Source organism: Pristiophorus japonicus, chromosome 10, assembly GCF_044704955.1.
Source record: "Pristiophorus japonicus isolate sPriJap1 chromosome 10, sPriJap1.hap1, whole genome shotgun sequence".
Classification (NCBI taxonomy): domain Eukaryota; kingdom Metazoa; phylum Chordata; class Chondrichthyes; family Pristiophoridae; genus Pristiophorus; species Pristiophorus japonicus.
In genome coordinates this window covers 189208870-189226927 of record NC_091986.1, presented here as the reverse complement: position 1 = coordinate 189226927, position 18058 = coordinate 189208870, and the positions used below count along the sequence as shown (strand labels likewise).

Here is an 18058-nt window from a genome sequence, read left to right as displayed (position 1 = left end):
GGCAAAAAATTTGGCAGATGGAGTATAATGTTGGAAAGTGTGAGGTCATGCACTTTTGCAGAAAAAAAAATCAAACAGCAAGTTATTATTTAAATGGAGAAAGATTGCAAAGTGCTGCACAACAGCGGGACCTGGGGGTATTTGTGCATGAAACACAAGTTTAATATGCAGGTACAGCAAGTGATCAGGAAGGCCAATGGAATCTTGGCCTTTATTACAAAGGGGGTGGAGTGTAAAAGCAGGGAAGTCTTGCTACAGTTGTACAGGGTATTGTTGAGGCCACACCTGGAATACTGCGTGCAGTTTTGGTTTCCATATTTACGAAAGGATATACTTGCTTTGGAGGCAGTTCAGAGAAGGTTTCACAAAGTTGATTCCAGAGATGAGGGGGTTGACTTTGAAGAAAAGTTAAGTAGGTTGGGCCTGTACTCATTGGAATTCAGAAGAATGAGAGGTGATCTTATCGAAACGTATAAGATTGAGGGGGCTTGACAAGGTGGATGCAGAGAGGATGTTCCCACTGATGGGGGAGATTAGAACTAAAGGGCATAATCTTAGAATAAGAAGCCGCCCATTTAAAACTGAGATGAGGAGAAATTTCTTCTGAGGGTTGTGGACCTATGGAATTCGCTGCCTCAGAGAGATGTGGAAACTGGGACATTGAATAAATTTAAGACCAAAATACAGTTTCTTGAACAATAAGGGGTTATGGAGAGCGGGCAGGGAAGTAGATCTGAGTCCATGATCGGATCAGCCATGATATTAAATGGCGAAGCAGGCTCGAGGAGCTGTATGGCCTTATGTTAGTTCCCAAGGTTTCACCTTGCTGGCTTATAAGTGTTCGCAATGTTGAAACCACCAATCTGTATAACATCAGTGCTCAGCAGATCAAGCATGAATTGCATCTAAGATGTTGCAGACATTGGTAGCTCGACCATGCTTTGTGTGAAGTGTACAACATACAAAGTTGAATCCATCAATAGAATAGCAACTAGCTTTATCTGTTGCCATGTGAGTTTCTTCCAGGCAAATTATGTCAACCTTGTCGTGGGTAGAGATAGTTCTCATGGCTGAACGCTTTGCTGCTGAGGACACTCAACATTAAGTTGTAGGACTTGCGGTGCTGGGCCAATGACCTAAAAGCCACCTGTCTGGCTGGCAGATATGTTGTTACTGTAAAGTTGATAGACTGGGATCTGAAGATTCTCTGATTGCGGTCTGTTGGTTTCATGATTAGTTACAATTAATTAATTAAATCGATTATTCATGGAGCGTGGTGAGAGTGCTGATGCATTGACCCCCCCCCCCCCCCCATGAAGGAAATTAATTGTGTGAATTTCTATATAACGTTAAAGTTGCCTCTTATACCTGCAGCTATTAATATACATATTGCAAAATCTGTGGTTGTAAGAGACTCCTGATACTTTGTTATAGGTGTTACTTGGGAAGAATTAGGCTACTTTGTACAGCGTGTACTTCTATTTAAAGGAAAAATAATCTGAGCAGCCAGGAAATAATCAATATACCACTATTTAGCATGTTAAAGCAAAGGATATTGCAAGCCTTTGTGATTCTGTAACTTATAGTCTGTGTATTTTGCTATCAATAAATCATGTTTTTGTTCCTTCCCCCTCCCCCACTCCAGGCAACCATTGGAATAGACTTTTTGTCAAAAACTATGTATTTGGAAGATCGAACAGTAAGTAACTTAAAAGCATTATTTTTGTTCAAATTTGATTAATTTTGAAACTTGGTTCCGTATTCTGATCAAATATTCTGGAAAGTGAAGACACTGATCGAAATAGTATTTCCAAACTCTAGTTATTAAGACGTTGGGGATAGTAGTGCTGGAGTAATATCCAGAGGTTTTACATAACTTTTACATATCTGAAATGTCCTAATGTCTCATCAAGGCGATTATCCTATCTTTAATGAATCCTATTAAAAGCTAACAGAATTCATTTTAGCTGTATTATAACAAACCATTTTGGAATCCAGTTTTTCTTTCCAGAACCTTTGGTCCCCTGTGAAGTGTGTAGTAACCAACAACTGCTGGAAACTGCCATTACTGTAGTTTCTTCTGAAGGGTAATGGCACTCGAGGGAGAGGCTGGGGCACTTTGTACCAAGCTTTTCAGTTGTGTTCAGCATTTGGATGTGGGAATGTTGTTAATTCTCTCTCATTTTAATGACGGTCAGGCACCATACAGACCAGGTGGGTGCTTTGACAGAGTGAGTCTTTAAGCCAGGAGTCCTGCCATGCCAGGCCTCCCTAGAGCCTGCTTTTATACTGCAATGAATAATTAGACCTCCTTTTACGAGTTCTTTAAAATTTTATAAGCTATTTTGAGGTTTGTTGGCAAGAGAGGAGAGTAAATCTTCCTGCCTCTGTGATACCTTCAGATATAAAATTAGATTTTTCCCCTGCACAGTTTGGTTTTGCTATTATCCTCTCGTGGGGAATGGATACAAAAGACTTTGTCATCTGGGACACTGGGCCTTAAAAAAATTCATACCTTTTGAATTGATAATTTTGGTCAAATCTTCCTCCTTCCATAGAATGTTTTCTACTAAAATGGATCACTGTCGCCTATGTCCTGTCAATTATTATCCATGCACAGAAAGGCTTTCTATGTCAAAAACAAAATGTATCATTTCTATGTATTTTATAAATTTCTAGTATATAGTTCCTATAGTTGTGTAAAGATATTTTTAAGATGTTTAGCAGTTCATGATCTTACGTTGTTGATTGATGCATTTTGTTCCTGGTGCACATCTCAGGTGGATTGTTTACGGTGATCATGATCTTCAGCCTCCAGTTGATTGAGATCGGCAAATGCTATGGTGTTTTCTCCTCTGATATCTGCACCACCTGACTTTCAAAAATGTGAAACTTCCAATCTGTTATAATCTTTGCTAAAGGTTATCCTGCTGGCATTGTCCAAGCTCTCTTCCAAATGCAAAGTGAGTTCGAGCTTGCATTCTTTTAAGACGTACAGCAGCAAATCAGAAAAAGAAGCACAGTCTAGCAACATTCCACACTCTCTCCAGTGGCCTGGGAGACGGTGTCGGTGGCCTAGGCTTACACAGTCTCGGTACAGGTCTCCTTAAATTTCATGGACGACTTTATCACCAAGGTTGAGACGATTAGTTCTGTTGCTTCCTCTCCCCAGGCTTTTCCTTGTCTAGCTCTGAACCCATATCTCTACCTAGCTTCTCTCCCATCTTCCCCTATGCCCTCTCCAAGCACATCTTGTCCTTGAGACCTACTTCCTACTCTCGACGCAATTCCCAATAAACTGCTGTTCTCCATAAACTGACTGCCCAATTACACTCTATGCTCTTTTCCTGTTTTGTTTCTATTCAGGTTGGTTACGTTTCTTGTGGATCCCTCCCCCCATCTTATTAGTTTAAAGCCTTTGCCACCTCCCTATTTACCCTTTCTGCTAGGACACGGGCCCCATCCTGGTTCAGGTGGAGCCCGTCCCATCGGTTACAGCTACTTCCTGGCCCAGAACTGGTGCCAGTGACCCATGAAAAGGAACCCCTCTTTCCCACACCAGTCCTTTAGCTACGTGTTAATTCTACTGATCTGTTTTCTTCTCGGCCAATTTACATGTGGCTTGGGCAATAATCCAGAGATTATTACTCTCGAAGTCTTGTTTTTTAATTTAGAGCCCAACTCCTGATACTCTTTCAGCAGGATCTCCTCCCTGTTCCTACCTATGTCATTTGTTCCAACATAGACCACGACACCTTGATTTACCCCCTTCCTTTCCAAGTTCCAGGCGCCGTAAGACATCCCTTACCCTGGCACCGGGTAGGCAACACACCCTTGGGGATACTCGTTCTTGGCTGCAGAGGACACTATCTCCCTAATTATAAAGTCCCCTATCGCTACCACATTTCTATTCTGCCCCCCCCCCCCCCTGCCCTTAGACAGTCTTCTGAGCCACGGTGCCTTGGTCTGCATTGAGGCTGTTCTCCCTGCAGTCTTTCTCCTTGTCTTCACGGGTAGCGAGTACATCGTACCTGTGTTAGCCAGACCAATGTCTGCGGGACAACTTTCTCAACCTCTCCTAAATCCCCGCTACTCTGCTCCCTAATAGTCACGCCCTCCCTTTCCTGCTCCTGTGTATTCCTCTGGTGTGACTGTATTCTGGATAAAATTGTCCAGAAATTCCTCCCCTTCCCTTGTGTATCGGCGTGTTTTCAACTCGCACTCCAGTTCAATGATTCTGAGCTGGAGAGATTCGAAATGGAGATGTCTCCTGCAGAAATGTTTGCTCGGGACAGTCTCGCTGTCCACAAACTCCCACATACTGCAGTCCAGACAGACAACCTGCTCTGCCATTTCTTAGGCTAACCTTGTTTTATTTATTTAATTAGTTAAAATCTTTTACAAATGATATTAATTTGTTTATCTAGTTTAGTGTTTAATTTAATAAAATGTTAGTTTCCTGCTCTCGGTTTAAACCACTGTCCTAGCTTAGAGGGAAAAAAAACTGTTAATACTCATGAACCAATCACCTACCTGCTGTCCTGTGACGTCATTCCTTGTTTTTGTATCTGCTCTCCTGATGTACCCTGCTGCACTGCTGCTGCCATCGGGTTCCCGTGCCGGATTTAAATGCTCCACTCTCCCGATGTGCTCTGCTGCACTGCCTCTTGTTTTAATGACTCATTCTAACATGTCCATGCAGCTAGGACTGGGATTAGCCAAGTACTCTCCAGTACCTTACTCAAGTGACCATTATTGTGTGAACCTTGGTGGTGAATGTTAGCTATTCAACTATGGGAGCTATCACAGCGGAGCCAGATTCTTTTCTCACTACATGCATATGCATACTTCCAAGAGTAACTGGACTGAAGTGGAGGCAGCCAGTTTCCTTGCTAACCTAGGAGTACTGATTTCAGTTGTAGCATTACTCATTGCCCAGGCGCAGACCAGGTATTGAACCTGATCCTGAATCTCTGATGCTTACTTTGCAAGCCTTAATTTGCAGCGCATGTGAACATTTAAGTTTTGGTGGCAGACTTCATGCTTGCCACTTCAATAGGGCACTTACTGGACCACAGCTGCCATTTTTGGGTCATTGTATCCTTTGCTTGTCGCAGGAAATGGTAGTCCTGAGTTATCCTTGAAAGGAATATTTCACTTTTTTGCTGGCCTTTAGCTTTCTAATTATAACCAACAAAATTTGCAAGTCAGGCAACTCTATCTTGCATCAACCCATTGTTAAATAGACTATCTCCTTCCATCATTCCTTCGCAGGACTGGGCCCATCATGGCAAGTAAGAACTCATTTTCCTTGTGCCAATTTTGTCAACCAACGTGGAGAGTTTTTCTCTTGTCTCCAAGCTAGCTATCTAGAAAACTTGCATGCTTTCTACATGTGCTGCTTGACATTTTGGAACTACAGTGCTCCAAATTTAGGTCAGTATTTGTACGTGGTAGTCCAATGAGCAAGAAAAATTTGAGTGTCTCTGCTTCAGCTGCTGTCTTCATTATTCTTCAGCTGAAGTTTTGGGTGGCGATTGAACAACTTTCAGTCCACCCATTGGTTCTGTCTGATCTCGTGGTGAATAGTGGTAACCCACTCTCAAATTTAAACCAGAGTTCCTTATGGTCTCCACTCAAAGAATGAAAAGTAGCTCCTATGAAATGCATTGGGTATAATGACACATTGTTAAAGGGCAATATTGCCGGGTGATTTTTCTTCAATCACTTCCCACTTCACTTCCCACCAGATGACTGCAATTATTTATGGGAATTTTGAAAGCAAGAGAAAGAAAATGGCTGAGAGGTAATATAACAGTTTTTACATGAAGTATAAAGCTGGAAATATTTAAATTTGGAGACCATTTTCAGAAATCTACACTTCCAGTGGGTCAAAAAAGTTGTAAGTTTTCATTTTTGGAGTTGGGGGCTGAGGAAAGAAAGTTAGATAGGATAGGTTAGGTTGAGTAGAAATGAAGTTTTTTTTAAAAAGAAATGGGCAAGTGAAGAATTGATGTTCAGAATTTTGTCTTCAATTCCAATAGTGTTTCAAGGACAGTAGTGTATTTTTGGTGGTGGCAATATCAAAATAGGTCACTGGATATTACGAGTTATACTGCTGAGCATAGTACACTACACCTCGAGTCTCTTCGTCGAGAGCAAGCTGAAGCCAAGCGTCGACAGCGGAAGGAGCGCTCGGCACCGAGGCACCCCTCCTACCCGTTCCTTTAACCACCGTCTACCCCACCTGTGACAGAGACTGTAGGTCCTGCATGGGACTCTTCAGTCACCTGAGAACTCATTTTTAGTGTGGAAGCAAGTGATCCTCGACTCGAAGGGACTGTCCATGATATGATGATCCAGGAATTGCAACAGTCTGCTGCTAAAAAGTATTTTGCAGTTAAATTTGAGTGCACAAAACTTACCACCTTTTGAACACTGCAGAAATCCTTTTTGTTCTACAGCCTTTTCTCTGCAAATGTTGCTATAATATGTACAGTAGAAGCATTCACACATACCACCATAATGAAGCACTTGGACAAATCTCTGCTTTACATATTCCTGCAGTCACAAGTGGATGTTAATGATGCTTATCTAATGGTCTGTATGACTATTCGGTCAGTATTTTGTTCTTTGGGAACAGAAATTGCATTCCCAGATAATAAACTTGATATTCACAGAATTCTGAAACACCTGATAATTATCATATACACTGCAGAATTGGCACTGCTTATTAGCAATGACTCCTGTTTGAACAATGTAGAAAGCTGTGCTGAATCTGCTCCCAACCCCGAGTAGTTGTGGATGGGAAATCTGAACACTCTTGTGGGAAGACCGTTTTGTTTTGTCATTTTTATACATTATTATAAAGCTGCTTTTATATGTTGTATGCACAACAGAGTGCTGAAATGTGAGTCTAGCATGTACTGCCAGCTCTGTGAGGCTCACAGTTTGGGAGCTGATGGTGCAAACTCTCTACTGACACCAATCAAAAGCAGCTTAAATTGGTCCAGATTATATTATTTGCATTTGAAGATGGCAAAACTATGTAATGGAGACGATTCTACACTTATTCCAGACCTTGATTGTGTGACACCATACAATCTTGCTAGATATGAGTTGAACACTGATTCCACATAATGGTTTTCCAGTCTCTGGCCATTGTGTTTTTTAGTCCCTGAGTTAGCTTTTTTTTCTTTTTCCATTACTTTGTGTATTTTAGTGCTTGCCGTTGGTTTTGTTCTCTTTGACTTTTTTTCCCATCCTACAGATACGGCTTCAGCTCTGGGATACTGCAGGCCAAGAGCGTTTCCGTAGCCTTATTCCCAGTTACATCCGTGATTCAGCCGCAGCTGTAGTAGTTTACGATATCACAAGTAGGTATTTGAAGTTTTGATGTTCAAAAGGGAACAGCCCTTGATGTTCTTATTCCTCCCTTTTCTTGCTGTTGTTTGCCTGATGACTAGGTCCGGTTGCAGTTATGGGACACAGCAGGTCAGGAGCGGTTCAGGAGCTTGATTCCTAGCTACATTCGTGACTCTACTGTTGCAGTTGTTGTCTATGATATCACAAGTGAGTGGGGCCTTTTGCTATTCTAACATTGGCTTCTAATTGGCATGTGCATCCCCTTTGTCACTTGCATTATAGCATAACCTCCTCAATGTGAAGAAAATCTGGTTGTGTTTCTGGTGACCATAGTTATTTGTCTTATCTTGGGTTAAACCCATTCATACTTGAATGTTAGGAAAGTGTTTTTAAAATTTTCTAATTGTGCAGCAAAAACTCTTTAAATTGCATATATAACTTTCTCGTATTGCTTTTTTAAAAAAACGCTTCAATTTTCCAAGCTGCATGTGAGTATTTTACAAGTGAAAAAATTCTCTAGTTTGTCCTATCAAGCTCTGGCTATGCTAAGGTTTTTTTATACATTTTTAAAAATTCATTCTCTGGATATGAATATCGTTGGCACGGTCAGCATTTATTGTCGCCTTGAACTGCTGCAGTCCATGTGCTGAAGGTACTCCCACAGCTCTAGGACTTTGACACAACGATGATTAAGGGATGGTGATGTATGTCTAAGTCAGGATGGTCCCAAGCACCTATTGTCCTTGCTCTTCAAGTGGTGGAGGTTGTGGCTTTGGGAGGTGCTATCAAAGTTGGCGAGTTGTAGTGCATCCCGTGGATAGTGCACACTGCAGTCATGGTGCAATGGTGGTGAAGGAAAAGGATGTTTAAGCAGTGGATGGGCTGCCGATCAAGTTGGACTGTTATGTTCTGCGTGATGTCGAGCTTCTTGAGTGTTGTTGGAGCTGCACTCATCCAGGCAAGTGGAGAGTATTCCATCATACTCCTTACTTGTGCCTTGTAGATGGTGGAAAGACTTTGGGGAGTCAGGAGGTGAGCCACTCATCTCAGAATACACAGCCCCTGACTGGCATTTATGTGGCTGATCCAGTTGAGTTTCTAGTCGATGGCGATCCTCAGGATATTGATGGGTGATTCGGCAATGGTAAAGGGATTGAATGCCTAGTGGAAGTGGTTAGCCTCACTTGTTAGAGATGGTCATTGCCTGGCATTTGTATGGCACGAATGTTAGCTGCCACTTATCAGCCCAAGCTTGGATGTTGTCCTAGTCTTGCTGTATGTGAGCAAGGACTGCTTCATTATTTGCGGAATTGCAAATAGAGCTGAACACTGCAGTGATCAACGAACAGTTCCACTTCTGACCTTATGAAGGAAGGTCATTGAAGCAACTGAAGATAGCTGGGCCTAGGACACTGCCCTGAAGAATTCCTACAGCAATGTCCTAGGGCTGAGGTGATTGACCTCCAACAACCGTTGACCATCTTCCTTTGTGCTAGATACGACTCCAGCCATTGGACAGTTTTCCCCCGATCCACTTTGACTTCAGTTTTATGAGGGCTACTTGGCGCCGCGCTCAGTCGAATGCTGCCTTAATGTCAAGGGCAATCAATCATCTCAGGAATTCAGCATGTTTGGACCAAGTAGTGACTTGTTTATCACTTTATTGGCTGTCCTTTGTTCAATACTGACCACAGGATATCTGTGCCTTGCTTTGATTACTTGTCAACAGACATTTCCTTGTTCCACTTTCCATACAAAGACAATCTGTTGATGCATCCTGCTATATAATTGTAACAAACATGAGCAAAAATGTTAGGTTCTTATAAGATGCACAGGTAGACATTACTCAACTTAACAATGTTGACATTCTGACTCTCAAACTAAACAGGTCATACTGGAACATAGGAACAGAAGAACAAGACTAGGCCATTCAGCCTCTCTAGCCTGTTCTGCCATTAAGATCATGGCTGATCTGTATCTTAACTCCATTTACCCACCTTTGATCCATATCCCTTGACACCCTTACCTGAAAAATCTGTCGATCTCGGTCTTGAAAATTTCAATCGACCCAGCATCCACAGCCTTTGAGAGGTTTCCAGATTCCCACTTTTGGTCATTGGCATTGGCTGGCCCATCTATATCCAATACTTGTTTTATTCATTGGCCAAGGCCACATCTTCAATTTTTTGCAGTGATCTAGCAATTTTTTTGCATCAATATCTTATGATGTCCCATTTGATGAAAGTATGGTCTTTCATTCCTTAGTTTTTTTCGGTTAGGATTTAAATTTCATTCTCAAGGAATTGATATCGGGCCTTTTGAACCCATAGTTTTGGTGTGATTGTGTTTACACTGCAAAACAATTAATTTGGAAGTCTTAATTGTGATGCAGTACAGTGAGCTGGACACTATCCAGTTGCTCACTCAAGTGGGTATATTTTCCTCCAGTTGCTAATGAGTGGAAAAAGTCAGTGCACTGATATCAGCGATGGGAGGAAAATATATCCAAAGATAGCTTTATTCTTTTTTTTTGTTAAAGTATCTGACTTTCCCTTGTAATCACGCTGACTGTTTATTTCTGCATCCAGGTTTTCCCCTTTTTAATATATCACTTGGGTGTGTACAGCGCAGTAGGCATATTTTTTATATATATATATAGGATAAAAGGTTTCTTTAAGTCCTTTAGAATTCTGACTTTAGAAAAACCCATGCACCAGGTTTCTCGAGGCCCTCTGAAAGGCTTGGAACATCTTGCATGCATTTTCTAAGCATCACTGTATTGGATTAACATTGCAAGTTCCAGGATGGCCTGAAAATGTAGGTTCTAAGTCCCATTACTAGAGTTTGTACTATTTTGGTATGCTTCTATTTGTTTATATAGGTTGAATGAGGAAGGTGGTTACTTGGCTTAAAGAAGGAAAGTCTAGGAAGAATACATATTTCAAACTTCTCCAATTTATATTTACTTGAAGAGAATTTGATTATTGTTTTAAATATCAGTATTCTTGCTAGCATGGAAATGCTGAAGAAAACATTCCTTTCTTGCTGAACTAATCTGGTGATATCGCCGATGGAGAGAATTCCATATGGGTTGTGACTTCAGAATGGTCTTGAGTTATCTGACCTCGGAGGCTAATGCAACTGAATGAGAATACATATTTTATAGATTTTTAGCTTGGTTTCTCTGTTCTGGTGCAACACTAAGATCAGCTTGAAGTTGTGACTGAAGTTTTCTGTGGAGCCCCTTGGGATGAATGAGGTTGCTCCTTGTTGAGAATAAAAAGTAAATCAGAATTCTTCTGAGGCCATAAAATTAATATTCCTCCTTCCTTATTCTTTTATGTGGAGGTTATCCTCCAGCTGCTTCCCATTCTTTGATTCTAGCACGCTGTTACATGGTCACCAGAAGCCCTCTAGTATCCCACCCAAGTGACCATTCTTTGTAAATGGGCCTAGATGTGTCACTGGGCTACATGAGTGTGGGAAGGAATATGCTCAAGTCCACACACATGCACTTTTCAGCAGGATCACTGGATAGAAATCAGAAGCCGGAGCCCTGTTTTTTTTTTTCCGCCTCCAAACCCTTCCCAGATCACTCACTTCCACGTGTGTGCTGAAGCCAATTACTACACCCCAATCATGGTCCTGGCTATGACCAGCTAATGCACTATAGATTGGGAAATGAACCTGGCACCCCTATGTTATGTGATGCTTTTACTTGGGGCACTGGATGCAAATTTCTTCAAGGAACAGTACCCTCAGATAATTTCTTGCCTCCTTCCAGGATACTTTCACAATCTCATTTGTATGTGGATTTAGAACTTGGGAGTGGTGGAAGTAGCTGTGATTGTAGTCACACTGCCTACAGAGCTTCTGTCATTTTTATACCTGACTGCAGATTTTGGGGTCAAGATAAGGCATGTCAATTGTAAGAACTTTTTTTCCATTTTGAAAATCCATTATTGTCATCAATTACTCTCAAGTCCGATGTTGCAGAGTCAGATGTACAATAAAACCCCTACTCCAACAAGTTGCTGTAAAACCAGCCCTGGAGCACCCCCATTGCACCAGTATGAACAATTCTATTTCTTGTGCTGCCATTGTCATGGATGTTCAGACTGCCAATTTTGTGCTGAATTGTGCGCAGGTGTACTGCACTAACAAATTACTGAGTTAAGGCTACGCATTCATTTTGTGTCGAATTTGGGATTTTATCAGTAGCGGAGCCCCATCAGTCTAAGATTGCACTTCAACTCGGGAACCAAAGAGGTGACTCACGCAGTCCTCCATGAGGAAGTCCAAGTGGGATGGAATTATTTACACTGTCAACATGAAACACAACCATTTTCATTTAAGGCTGAGAGCCATGCAAATGTGAATTCTGCATGTTGCCTCATACATAGATGTGTTGCAATTGTACTAAGCATGTGTGCATGTAAATGTTGGTTTCAAAATTGAACTTGATTTGAGTAAATGTACTGTACTGAGACCAGGAAGAAATGGTCCTGTAGTATGTTAGCAGTTCTTTGGAATTATCACCATACTGTTTTTAAAGGAATACTCCTGGATAAGGTTCAATGAACTTGTTCCAGAGATTGTAAATGAGAAAAATATGCATACTAACTTTCTCTCCTTTTAATCCCTTTCTTGGATTTCATGGTGTTGTGCACCATCTCTGTAAAGACCAAAATAGCCTGGTGTAACTCATCACTGCCATTATCACTCTCTTCTCCCCCTTTTGAAAATTTGCAAAATAACTAGCTTTTGGTAGCAACTCATAAGAACATAAGAAATAGGAGCAGGCCATTTGGCTTCTTGAGCCTGCTCTACCATTTAATAAGATCATGGCTGATCTGATCATGAACTCGGCTCCACTTCCCTGCATGCTCCCCATAACCCCTTTATTCCCTTATTGCTCAAAAATCTGACTATCTCCACCTTAAATATATTCAATAACCAAGCCTCCACAGCTCTGTGGGGCAGAGAATACCATAGATTTACAGCCCTCTGAGAAGAAATTCCTCCTCCTCCTCAGTTTTAAAAGAGTGACTCCTTATTCTGAGACTATGTCCCCTAGTTTTAGTTTCCCCTATGAGTGGAAATATCCTCTCTGCATCCACCTTGTCGAGCCCCCTCATTACCTTATATGTTTTGATAAGATCACCCCTCATTCTTCTGAACTCCAATGAGTATAGGCTCAACCTATCTTCATAAGTCAACCCCCTCATCTTCGGAATCAACCTAGTGAACCATCTCTGAATAGTCTCCAATGCAAGTATATCCTTCCTTAAATACGGTGACTAAAACTGGCCTCACCAATACCCTGTAAAGTTGTAGCAGGACTTCTTTGCTTTTATACTCCATCCCCCTTGCAATAAAGGCCAACATTCCATTTGCCTTCCTAATTACTTGCTGTACCTACATACTAACTGTGTTTTATGCACAAGGACCCCCAGGTCCCTCTACTGCAGCACTTACCAATTTTTCTCCATTTAAATTATAATTTGCTTTTCTATTTTTTTTCTGCCAAAGTGGATAACCTCACATTTTCCCACATTATACTCCATCTGCCAAATTTTTGCCCACTTATTTAGCCTGTCTATATCCCTTTGCAGTTTTAAATAGTTGAGGCTCCAGCACCGATCCCTGCAGCACCCTGCGAGTTACTGTTTGCCAACTGGAAAATAACCCATTTATCCTGACTCTCTGTTTTCTGTTAGTTAGCAAATCCTCTATCCATGCTAATATATTACCCCCAACCCCGTGAACTTTTATCTTATGCGGTAATCTTTTATGTGGCACCTTATTGAATGCCTTCTGGAAATCCAAATATACCACATCCACTAGTTCCCCCTTATCCACCCTGTTCGTTACATCCTCGAAGAACTCCAGCAAATTTGTCAAACATGATTTCCCTTTCATAAAACCATGCTGACTCTGCTTGATCGAATTATACTTTTCCAAATGTCCTGCTACTGCTTCCTTAATAATGGACTCCAGCATTTTCCCAACAACAGATGTTAGGCGAACTGGTCTATAGTTTCCTGCTTTCCGTCTGCCTCCTTTTTTAAATAGGGGTGTTACATTTGTGGTTTTCCAATCTGCTATGACCTCCCCAGAATCCAGGGAATGTTGGTAGATTACAACCAATGCATCCACTATCTCTGCAGAGCAATGCAGTTGAAATGAGGACCATTTGCACAATACTTTGTGGTGCAGTATACTGGGGCTATATTGTTCTGCTTATTTAAACTTGCCACATTTGTGGTTAGGTTCGTGATAAAGATCAACATTCTTAAAGCTACATATGGAAACTTGAAGTTTGCTCACTTAGTTTCATCTCGGCATTCTTGCTCCACTTGAAGCAAAAATTAATCAGGGTGCTGGAAAACATTGCTTCTGTACACAAACTTGGAATTGCTGTGAGGATGGTGGCCCAGTCCACAGGTTAACTGCATTGTATATAATGTTTTAAAATGAGATTAGAAAATTTCCCCTGCAAATTCTTGAGGTTAAAGCTATTGTGGGGTCTTATCCTGGTATAATTCTCTCAAAAATGTAAGTACCCAAAAAAAGAGCCGTTTTTATTATAAGTACTAAAAATAAGTACAGGACTGGGTCAAATTATCTTGTCATTTGTATGGTATCTTTATAAATCTTTCAGTAGAGTTTATTAGATTTGAATTTTGCTTGGGACTGTCTTTTAACCCTGTTCCAGTTAGTACTCTTCCTTATTTGTTTTGATCTGACTCCATATCAATCTCCATATACAATAGTATGTTGTCTCTGTACCATTTAAGAAATTAATAGTCTTGTTTTGCCAATTTGGTCAGTTTATATTTCCTCAAACTGTTCCTGGACAAAAGAACTGGGGATACATGCAAATCAAGTTTTGATGCTTTTTAAAATTCTATTACATATTTGTTGCAGTAATTCTTGATCTTGTAAATGTGTTTGAAAATTTGACACCGTTTTGAGTTTTTCAATAAATTTTGGATTTCAAAAGTTACCAATGTTATATCTTTGCACCTCCGTGTTTATCTAGCCTTGGGTAGTTGGGCTTTAAATCTTCACTGGTCTCTATTGACGCCAAGGCTCGTCACCAGATCTGCAGTTAACATTGGGATCAATACCTGCAACACACCCATTACCTTTTTTAATGTCATATGACTTTCAAAATGTGTAGCCTTGTTTGCTGAAAGGCTGTTCTGATGAAAATATCCAAGCTTGAGTCTTCCAGATGCCTCATCATGGAAAGCTTCTGGATCTTCCAGGATTTGTGTAACACTCCAGTTCTAGTCACAGGGTTGCTTGACTGAGCTCTTCAGTGGTGTGGTGCCACTTGACACTAGAATCAAATGCCTTCAACTTTGGGCTTAAGAAAGTTTCACCATACAATTCAAATGTAACAGATTGGGTGGTCAGTGGGAAATTGTCCTGTTGCTGCTTATGGCTCCACCTCTTACACCCCAGCAATGATTTATAGCTGATCCCAGCATTGTAAGAACCTCTGGTTTCTACTTCATGAACGCCTTCCTTTTGAAATACATTTTCTAAATTGTAATGTTACTGCAGATGCTGTAGAACTGCTTGCACAATAACCGTTTTGTAGTGCCAGATCTGGGAAGAGCTGCTGAATGCATCAACACAGAAGTTGGTGCTTTCAACCCCCCTGTTTCTAACTTGCATAAATTACCTGCCTGTTGACACTGGTATGTCTGTTAATTTGGAGATGAAACAACACTTGGAGAGCAGTAGGGGCAGATAGGCAAATAACAAATGAAGCCTAATACTGCCAAAGTAAGGTATTGCATATTGGGTATATAAAATGTCTGATGCAACAATGCAAAGGGTAGAATAGGATTGCTATAGAGAGATTTAGTGAGGGTTTTGGAAGGAATAGTTATTTTGAAAACAGAGAAATTGGCAAAGCAATTCAAAAATAAAAGAACAAATAAATTGATTTTTTTATTTGTGGCCAGAAGAGTAAAATATGTGTCTCTGGAGATTAGGCTAAGGCTTTATAGTGTGTTCGTCAGATTAGAGAAACTCTAGGTCTACACACCAGAGAAAGGCAGTTAAGTTGTGCCCTCATCAAATTATGTAAAAGATCAAATATATAGATAAGTTGAAACTAGAATATTACTTCAAAGTAAATCGGGCTAGTAGGCCAAAGGCCACAAATTGGTGAAAAGTAATTTAAAAGCAATATTACAATTTCTTCCCTCAGTGTGACAAATGTTTGAAATCTGATAGATATATAGGGGTGGTATATCCAGGACTGGAGAGTTGGGAAAATTTGGGATGTGCTTTAATGGGACAAATAACCTCTTCACACCCCTTGACTGTTTATGGCTTTGTTGTGGGATTGACTTCATTGATTTGTCGTCAACTTGGCAAATGTACAATATATTACTGATGGACGCACTTTATCGGGTGTGGGTAGTTCACTGGTTGAGTCCTTCTCGCGCTTAAAATTGTTTTGTTTATTTGAAATCACTAGGTTGTAATTCCAACTGTTTCAAATTCTTCCATTGAAAGGAAATATTGTTTAATTCATGGATGTAGGGCACCAACCTGTTGTGTTGATGAGGTAAAACAACATAACATAACATAACATAAGAAATAGGAGTAGGCCATACAGCAACTCGAGCCTGCTCCGCCATTTAATACGATCATAGCTGATCCAATCATGGACTCTGGTCCACTTCCCTGCCTGCTCTCCATAACCTCTTATTCCCTTATTGTTTAAGAAACTGTCTATTTCTGTCTTAAATTTATTCAATGTCCCAGCTTCCACAGCTCTCTGAGGCAGTGAATTCCACAAATCCCCAACCCTCAGAAGAAGTTTCTCCTCATAATTTTAATTGGGCGACCCCTTATTCTAAGATTATGTCCTCTAGTTCTAGTCACCCTTATCAGTGGAAACATCTTCTCTGCATCCACCTTGTCAAACCCCCTCATAATCTTATACGTTTCGATAAGATCACCTCTTACTCTTCTGAATTCCAATGAGTAGAGGGCCAACCTACTCAACCGTTCCTCATAAGTCAACCCCCTCTTCTCTGGAATCAACCTTGTGAACCTTCTCTGAACTGCCTCCAAGGCAAGTATATATTTTCGTAAATATGGAAACCAAAACTGCACACTGTATTCTAGGTCTGGCCTCACCAATACCCTGTACAACTGTAGCAAGACTTCCCTGCTTTTATACTCCATCCCCTTTGCAATAAAGGCCAAGATTCCATTGGCCTTCCTGATCACTTGCTGTACCTGCATACTATCCTTTTGTGTTTCATGCACAAGTACCCCCAGGTCCTGCTGTAGTGCAGCACTTTGCAATATTTCTCCATTTAAATAATAACTTGCTCTTTGATTTTTTTTCTGCCAAAGTGCATGACCTCACACTTTCCAACATTATACTCCATCTGCCAATTTTTTTGCCCACTCACTTAGCCTGTCTATATCCTTTTGCAGATTGTGTGTGTCCACCTCACACATTGCTTTTGCTCCCAGCTTTGTATCGTCGGCAAACTTGGCTATATTACACTCTGTCCCTTCCTCCAAGTCATTAATATAGATTGTAAATAGTTGGGGTCCCAGCACTGATCCCTGCGGCACCCCACTGGTTACTGATTGCCAACCCGAGAATGAACCATTTATCCCTGCTCTCTGTTTTCTGTTCGTTAGCCAATCCTCTATCCATGCTAATATATTGCCCCCAACCCAGTTTTATCTTGTGCAGTAACCTTTTGTGTGGCACCTTGTCAAATGCCTTCTGGAAGTCCAAATACACCACATCCACTGGTTCCCCTTTATATACCATGTTCGTTACATCCTCAAAGAATTCTAGCAAATTTGTCAAACATGACTTCCCCTTCATAAAACCATGCTGACTCTGCCTGACCGAATTTTGCTTTTCCAAATGACCTGCTACTGCTTCTTTAATAATGGACTCCAACATCTTCCCAACCACAGATATTAGGCTAATTGGTCTATAGTTTCCTGCCTTTTTGTCTACCTCCTTTTTTAAATAGGGGCGTTACATTTGCAGTTTTCCAATCTGCTGGAATCTCCCCAGATACCAGGGAATTTTGGTAAATTACAACCAAATGCATCCACTATCCCTGCCGCTACTTCTCTTAAGACCGAGTTGAGAAGGAATTTCTTCTCTGAGGGTTGTGAATCTGTGGAATTCTCTGCCCAAGGAAGCAGTTGAGGCTAGCTCATTGAATGTATTCAAGTCACAGATAGACAGATTTTTAACCAATAAGTGAATTTAAGGGTTACGGGAAGCGGGCGGGTAAGTGGAGCTGAGTCCACGGCCAGTTCAGCCATGATCTTGTTGAATGGCGGAGCAGGCTTGAGAGGCTAGATGGCCTACTCTTGTTCCTAATTATGTTCTTATGTAAAACCCTAGGATGCAAGCCATCAGGTCCAGGGGATTTATCCGCCTTGAGTCCCATTATCTTACTGAGGTACCACCTCTTTAATGATTGTGTTAAGTTCATCCCCCCCCCCCCCCCCCCCCCCCCCGTCTACCCCCATAGCCCCTTGACTATCCACATTTGGGATATTGTTAGTGTCCTCTATCGTAAAGACTGATACAAAATATTTGTTTAGAGTTTCTGCCATCTCCATGTTCCCCATTACTAATTTTCCCTGGTCTCGTCCTCTAAGGGACCAACATTTA

At 41.1% G+C, this 18058-nt stretch overlaps 1 protein-coding gene across 3 annotated transcripts in view; it reads left to right on the top strand.

Moving 5' to 3' along the window:
* rab6a (RAB6A, member RAS oncogene family) overlaps positions 1-18058 on the top strand; it is an 83811-nt gene that overhangs the window by 45644 nt on the left and 20109 nt on the right. For 2 of the 3 annotated variants that reach the window (XM_070892413.1, XM_070892415.1), the window contains exons 3-4: positions 1646-1699; positions 7467-7572. In XM_070892413.1, the coding sequence (XP_070748514.1) occupies positions 1646-1699; positions 7467-7572 (160 nt within the window). Of the gene's footprint in view, positions 1-1645; positions 1700-7270; positions 7377-7466; positions 7573-18058 lie in introns of all 3 variants that reach the window. The other variant, XM_070892414.1, reaches the window with a different exon arrangement.